This window comes from Wyeomyia smithii, chromosome 2 (genome assembly GCF_029784165.1).
Source record: "Wyeomyia smithii strain HCP4-BCI-WySm-NY-G18 chromosome 2, ASM2978416v1, whole genome shotgun sequence".
In the NCBI taxonomy this organism is placed as follows: domain Eukaryota; kingdom Metazoa; phylum Arthropoda; class Insecta; order Diptera; family Culicidae; genus Wyeomyia; species Wyeomyia smithii.
The window spans coordinates 80266264-80274209 of record NC_073695.1 but is presented as its reverse complement, the minus strand read 5'-3'; the positions used below and the strand labels follow the sequence as shown (position 1 = coordinate 80274209).

Sequence of the window (7946 nt, the reverse complement as noted above, 5' to 3'; positions counted from 1 at the left end):
GATGCATCCAATGAAAAGTTAGGGTAGCTGCGTAGCCGCAAGGTTGCAGAGTCCGCTTTGTCAAGCGGATGGTCGTGGGTTCGAATCTTAGTAGAATCAGGCCATTCGATATCAAAAAGGACTTTAATCATGGGTTTATTCTAAGGCTCCGCACCAGGTACCCTTCCTTTACGCTGAAATCTACAATACCTTGCGTGACTTCCTCTTAAAAAAATTAGTCCCTCTTGTCAATAAAACTAGCCAGAAGGACGCACGACGAAACTTCTCCAGGGAATTCTAATTTGTGATATTTGGCAGGAGGAACGAGACTCGGTATAGGAGAACAGTAAGCGTGTAAAAGAAAGGGTAGCACATTCCACACAAGCACTGATAAAAAAATAATAATAAGCATGCCACTTCTCAATAGCGGTATTGCTAATAATAGAAGTGCGGGATACAGCAGACTCCCGGGCATATCTCACAATAGATCAACGATTTTGGTCGCACTGAGGAAGTCCATACAGGAAAAAAAATGAAAAGTTGCCTCATTTTGACAACACACTATCGTTCTTTCCACTGTGTGTAACAACTTTCCACTGTATTATCAGAAGCAAGATTTTCAGTGATAACGCAAAGATGCGATCAGCATCATATTCGATATTGAATTTAACAGCAAATCGTCTTTTCATTGATTACACTTGATTTTAAATGTTGGAACAGTTATAAATTTAACTTCATCTCCATGCCTCAGAACGTACTGAATCATCTTCTCCTCCAGTAATATGCAATACCCGAACAATATTTGTTATCTGCAGAATCAAACTTCAAAAATTGTCAAGAATAAGTTATCGCATAATTAAACTTTAAAAATTGTCAACCCTTAATATGCAAGCAGCTATACACGCAATACTTTTCCTTATTACTTTAAAAGCAATAGCGCAAAATTACCTTTTAGGTAACAAATCCATTACTCGAAAAGCAATAAAATTCTTCCCCAGTTAAGTAACAACACATACTGTCATATATTTAGCACGTGTTATGAGAGTACGACTATCTAATAATGGTTGTTTCAACCACATGCAACGTTTTTTCTGTCGAAAAATGCTCCCTTTCCACCTCAAGTCAAAAAAATCACATACCGTCGCATAAGTTGCACATGTTACAAGTTTTTTCAATCTCCAATTCATCCGGTGGGCGTGTATTAGTTCGCTCGTTGTATGCATACGGAGTAGCGAAAAATATGACAAGAGCTGCCAAGGAACATTTTCCCCGTCATAGAGTATGCAAACGTTGATGATTTCAAAGACTTGAAATGCGCCTTAAAATGACATCACGATCTGTAAACTGCGTTAGAGAAAAATTAAAACATTCGTTTCTTGCAAGCTATTTACAGCACATAATCATTGGTTCATGGAAACTCATTTGGACCTGTTTGAATATACAAAACTCGTGCCCATCCAGAACAATATTCGCAACTTCGGCAACTCTGGTCAGACAGTATTACATATTTCCATTTCAAGTAAACACTGGGAGACGAAACGAAAGTGTTTCTAATTGGACATTTGAGGTTGACGGTTGAGATTCTGATTATGTGTGGATGAAGGGAGACAAAAATGAACCAGATCGTTGCATCAATACAAATGCAGCGAGTGAAGTCTTGCCAACACATGTATTGCGGTGCTTGGCTGTATGTTCTCCTGCAGAAACACATACAAGCGTGTGGCCGTCATAATTTTTATTACTTTTTGTTTGTTACTTTTTGTGTATAATGCGCAGTCATAAGACACAATAAGTAACAAAAAATTGCCCAAAAGTAATAAAATATTCTTCGTTTGCGTTGGGTGTACTATTTAAAATAGTAAATCCTTGTTGAAACGCAGATTTCAAATAATCTGATTGGTCGATATATGATTGCTTTCTTAACAACGGTCGACAGAATCATAGACCTAGTAAATCAGAATGTACTATTTGGCCTATAAAAAAGCCTGCTTCAGCATCAGCAGCAGTGGCAGGGCTACTGGCGTGCAGTAGAGGGCAGTATCTGTAGTAGGTACATTAGCCGGCACTTCCTCTAATGAAAAGTTGCCGTATTTTGACAACACACAAACGTTTTGAGATGCTGGCATTCAAAATATATGGGCCGTAAAATTTTCAGTGTAAAAACAACTTTCAACTGTGTTATCAGAAAAAAGCCTTAAGTCCACTCTGTCGGGGCACCACACAGATGCGATCAACATTATACCCGATATGGAATCGAACCTAATCGAATTGTCCTAATTTGGAGAACAAACAAGTTATTAAAGATATAATATTCTCTCGTTTTGCGCAAGAATAAAAAGTAAAATGTTATTTTAAATTGCATGCACTCTGACTTTGAAACTTGTTTGCGTTGTATGTATGTGCAAACTGAAATTCGGTAGCACTTCAACTCTTTTGCACAAAATTTTAAATATATATATATATATATATATATATATATATATATATATATATATATATATATATATATATATATATATATATATATATATATATATATATATATATATATATATATATATATATATATATATATATATATACAAACAACCTTATGTAGTTCTACGTCAACCTTGCGGTCGTGGCTTTGCACACAACCCTTGTGATTAAAAAAAAAATGAAGTTATTACGCTATTTTTTTTTATATGGTCCAGGATGGAGAAAAGAAAATCACACTAGCAGAACGAAGAGTGTTATTCCAAAGATTACTTGTTTATGATCTCCTGATGGACACAGTTGACTGTAGATATCTTATTGAATAATTAAACACCCATGTGCCCCATCGTCGCTTACGTAACCGAAAGTTTCTCCGGACTCCAGCCCACCGCACCACTTATGACCAGCATAACCCGTTAGATTACAGTTGTAGGTTCTTTAATGAAGTTAGCCATGAATTCGATTTCAATAAAAGCAAAACTAGATCTAGAAAGACCATAATTCAATTGAAATTTATTGACTGTACTGAAGACTACACAATAAACAAAACTACTATTAATGAGGCAACAATAACAACAGTATAAAAATTGATGATGAATCAACGAAAAAACGGCCAAAACTGTATTTGCACTTTTAAATTTGACATCGGGGACGTAAAGGTGTTACGCGAGTTTCGATTATCGAACAGATCAAAGATTATTTGCCTTTAATCTACGAAACATTTTATTTCGTGTTGTAGTACCTAGGACAGGATTTTTGCTAGTTGATTCATTTTTTTTTCAAGAACGTAGTAAAACGCTTCTTGAAAAGAAAAACGGAAATGAAATTAACTCTAATATTTAACCATCGGTGATCAGGATTTCCACTGGAAACTAACTCTGGCGCGAACATTACATTTCCTGTAAATCCACTACATGTGGCATAGTTATTTTAATATCAAGGCTGTCCTTCTACCAGCAGCCTGATAAACGACGATGAACACAGCTAGCAAGTTATTTTCACCCGGAATCCCTGCAGCCTTATTCTAAGTATAGTAATAAACCGATCATCACCTATTTATCATCATTGGCTAGTGATTAATAATAATGCGAAAATTAAATTATCATGAGTTGGTTGCAAACGCCACCACGTCCCGTTTGTTTCGTCGTTGCAGTGGTATATTGTTACGTTAATCGTGATTTACTAAGCTCCACGGGTTTGATGATATTAGCCTGCCGATCAGCAATAATCAGACTAACCAGGTATTGATTGAAAATTTTTCATTCGACCAGAATATACTGCGAGCGACAAAACAGAACATTGGTGGTACGTCATAGTTAGCAATCGATTGATGTTTTACTTAAACGGTTCTGATTTATTACAGTAGGTCAAAAAGTTTCTCGACTTTGGAGGCTTGTCGCTGTAGTAGTCTTCATTATTCTACGGCAAATCTATTCAGCACGAAAGCGAAGTAGTGTTTGGTATTTTAGCAGTGTTCAGTTCTATGTTATAGGTTTCGCCATCGTAACCCTAAGGCTCATCTATTAACGTTGCTGCCGATTTGCTTATAAAGTCGCCACTGAAGCATTTGAATTACCAGTTATTCTGTAGTCGCGCTAGTGAAATTAGCTCTAGAAGTTTAGTAAAGTGTTATCGTTTGATACCTTTTACAAAGCAAAAATGAAGCTGTTTGTTTATTTAAGTGTCCTGGTGAGGTTTTAGAAGATCATGTAATGTAGTTTGGCCGCAGTTGATTGAATAATATCTCTATTCACAGTTTGGGGCACTAATTTCACGTAGTGTTGTAAAGTGCACGGGAGTTTATCCGGCTTCATATTATGGAATAAAACATAATGATGGGAGTTATAACCATAGATACGGAACAGGCGGTTTCAATGCTAGGTACGCTACAAATTACGCGACAGGAGCTGGTGGACAATATACAGCATTTAACCGATATCAAAGTGCATCATCTGGCTTTCAACCAAATTCTAATGCAGGTTAGAATAAAAAAAAGCATAAACCATAAAATTAATTTTAATGTAGTGCATTGGATTCGCTACAGCATTTAATGGAGTGTCTCCCAACGGGCCTTTTTCGTACCGGAGTCCATATAATTTCGGATACGGTAGTGGAAGTCCTCCATATTACACTAATAGTGGCTATGGAGGTGATGGGCGGGGAAACTATTGGTACCGGAATCGAGCTGGAAATTACGATTCACCATATGCCGCGGGGCGGCTAGGCGCGTTCGCATCTGCACGTAGTAATAGTGGCTTACCGAACGGTTTGGGAGCATATTATCCCTCGTCTTCGTTCGGTTCATATGCCGGACAGAGCGGAGCGGGATTCAATGCATTGGGGTATCAACCGTTCACTGGCGGAAGGTATAACCCGGCAATTTCTTCAAGTGACGGACTACAGGAGCCTTTAGGTATTACGGGAGAAAATGAAAATTCTTTCGTTACAGGTTCCGACGGATCGTACAACGTTGGTTATCAAACACCAGTTTTTCTTCGTCAAGGAGCTGGCAATGCTGGTAAAAATTTCCAAGGTTTGTATTTTTATTTTGCTAATGGAAATAAAATATCCGATTGCATTCAACGGTTTTTGTTCGAATACATGTCATCTGAAAACATTGTATTACAATCCTGCATAAGCTCGTTCTATTCTTCACTGTTCGAGAATATTTGAGAATTGAATCACAACGGATGGTTTAATTAAACTTTGATGATTATTACAGAAACAAATCGACAATTGTCAGCTGATGGGGTCACAAGCAGAGATTTTGTAGGCAACAGGCCAATCTCAGGTGGACAACAGCCGTCCCCAATATCGCCAGCATTGGATCCTCCATCCCGATCTCGAATAGGGAACGGTCCAGATTACGATTTCAGCAACGCTAGAAATTCTGGACAAGCCGTGGACTCAAGCCGCAATCCGGTAGGTTCACATCAGTTGTTCGGATCACGTCTGGGGGACTCTACAGGCATTGGCCTTGGAAATCCAAGAGGTGCTGGTTTGCATGGATTTCAAAGTGATGTTAATAATGCAGGATTTTCGCAACGATCGAGCGGTCCTGTCGATGTCGTTAATCCATATATCAACGATGCACGTTTTTCTGGATCAGCAGCAGGCGGACCGGGTTTCAGTAGAGAAAACGCTGGTAACGCCAATGCACAAAATTCAGCTAACCGTCCTTTGCAACAAGGATTAACAAATACCGGTGGTGTCACAAATCCTTCCCGTCTTAATAATGGTTTGCGTTATTCTCCATTTGGTCAAAGTTCGAGTGGATTGGTCGGTGCAAGCGGAGTGGGTGGTTTTGGTCAAGGTTTTAATGCGTTCGATGGTACAAACAGAGGCTTTAAAGGTAGTCCAGCTGGTGCGGCAAACGGTGCAGGTTTTTCGTTCGGTAATACTCAAGATACAGATCGACAAGGATTCACGAACGCAGGGCAAGCATTCACTAGTAATTCCGCTCAGCAGAGTTTGCCATATAAATCCAGAAGTGTAAGTGGTCTTCAAGATACTATAGGAAGCCTGTCATCCGTCGCCTCTGGAGCCCACAATGCACATTTTGAACATGGTATCGTAACCGGTGGAGACAGTAATGTTACTGGTTCATCAATGGCCGACTCGGCCCAATCGTCGGGAGCAGAACAGCTTTCAAATGGGTCACTAAATAATCAATCGGATAATTTTCAAGTTTCTTCTCAAATCGAAAACGGCAAAAGTGTCAACACATCTACTAGTGAGCAACAAACTAGCTCCGTGAAAAATATTGATGATAGGGTAGAAGAACTCGAGTAGTACTTGAATTCCCTACGGAAATTTAGATTCCAGCGCACAGCCACGTTTTACGTTATAGAAATAAACAAAAAATACAATGAATTGTAAATAATCAATATTTAATACGAAGAATACACGATTATTTTGTACATTTTTCTATATTGCATATGCGGTGCCTTAAATGCCGACCGAAAATCATGAAGTGGGTTGTTTAGCTATATCAGTATTTTATGTCATCTGAAAGAGTTGCATTTTCTGAGCAAAACGTGATTTTCAATAATTTTCTATCGTTGTCATTCAATTTTCAAATTACGATTTAAAACTGCTCGTAATCGGCTCGAAATCGCTACAATGACAGTTCGCCCACATACATAAGACATACGTAACACTCAGGAAGAAATCTTCCAAAAAAGTTGGTACAAAATGAACTACTCGAATGGCACCTTACTCTGAATAAAATCTTTGTTTGAGTAGTTTTTGAAGGCAGTGTACTTGCGCATCCCTGTATTTGTCTCGTTCTTACTCGAAAAATGCTTCATTGATTTTGTAAATATATTTTTGACAGTTCCTTATGGGATTTTCTTTGGGGCTCGATAAAGCCGAGAAAAAGAAAATTCAATTTGTTCATTATTTGTCGAGCGGTTGGACAGGACGAGGTACGGAGTACTTTGGGGCAACGTTGTACGTTACATGTGTACGTGTAATTTATTTATGCTCATTGATAAACATAGACTCTGCCTTTTATCATAGACCAAAGAAACATAGATATCCAAGTTGGGCTTTGCTGCATATAATCTCAAGGCAACACTATGAACTTGCCATCTTTAGGCCGTTGGGTGAACTAAAGCATATCCACACAGAAAAATATCATGGTACTTTTTATCATTTCAGTGCTGTGAGCTTGACCAGATTCGCACACCCAGAAAAATATCATGTTACTTTCAATCAAATTTATACGGTGGTTTGCAATCGACTATCCTATATGGTCTAGATGATTTGCAATTTCAATTTATTACAACAATACTAAAAATCAAATCTTAGTTAAAAATAGCGTTTAGCAGTATTCATCAGATAAGTATTGTTTCGTTTTTAAGTAGAACTTAAAAGGATGAGTGAAAATTTTCAAATTTGATTTTCTCAGTTCTTAGCAAATATTGATAAATCGATTTGAAAATTCAAGCAAGGAATAGTGAAATTAGTAATGTATGAGATAACAACAATAATTTGCAACGAAAGCTACAAGCAGAATAGGAGAACTTTCTACAGCATTCTATGACGGCTGAGGCAGAATTTTAAACCCAAGCAGTGCCGCAAAGGGATTAAAACCACATACATAAGACATACGTAAACTCAGGAAGCAATCTTCCAAAAAAGTTGGTACAAAATGAACTACTCGAAAGTACCAACCTCTGTAAAAAATCTCTGTTTGAGTAGTTTATGGAGGTTGTGTACCTGCGCAGCTCTGCATTTGTCTCGTTCCCACTCGAAAAATGCAGCATTGGTTTTGTAAACAACTTTTTGACAGTTTCGTAAGGGATTTTGCTCGAGTAGAGCCGCTATGAAGAAAATTCATTTCGTTCATTTTCGTCGAGCAGTTCATACTGGTGTTGGTACCGGATGATGTGGGGCAAAGAGTACCAAAAAAAAAATCGCCAGCGTTAAGTATGTCTAAGTATGTGTTAAAACTGTATGTTGTTTTTCAATCGACTATTAAAATTGGT

At 37.9% G+C, this 7946-nt stretch overlaps 1 protein-coding gene across 2 annotated transcripts; it reads left to right on the top strand.

Moving 5' to 3' along the window:
* Positions 1 to 4014: 4014 nt before the first annotated feature.
* On the top strand, positions 4015 to 6391 carry LOC129722615 (fibroin heavy chain-like). 2 transcript variants are annotated; one of them, XM_055676211.1, is made up of 5 exons: positions 4015 to 4143; positions 4211 to 4433; positions 4499 to 4843; positions 4904 to 4987; positions 5177 to 6391. In XM_055676211.1, exons 1-5 carry the CDS (start codon positions 4114 to 4116, stop codon positions 6244 to 6246), a joined length of 1752 nt encoding a protein of 583 aa, XP_055532186.1. In that variant the 5' UTR covers positions 4015 to 4113; the 3' UTR covers positions 6247 to 6391. The 2 variants fall into 2 exon arrangements, with proteins under 2 accessions (XP_055532186.1, XP_055532185.1); XM_055676210.1 differs by having other exon boundaries at positions 4499 to 4987.
* The last annotated feature ends 1555 nt before the right edge of the window (positions 6392 to 7946 follow it).

Bases quoted from the DNA above. Each gene is read 5' to 3' on its own strand.
- LOC129722615 (XM_055676210.1), top strand. From the start codon at position 4,114: ATGAAGCTGTTTGTTTATTTAAGTGTCCTG. The intron at 4,144-4,210 runs GTGAGGTTTTAG...CTCTATTCACAG, and splicing joins TTGTTTATTTAAGTGTCCTG to TTTGGGGCACTAATTTCACG. The intron at 4,988-5,176 runs GTTTGTATTTTT...TGATTATTACAG, and splicing joins TGCTGGTAAAAATTTCCAAG to AAACAAATCGACAATTGTCA.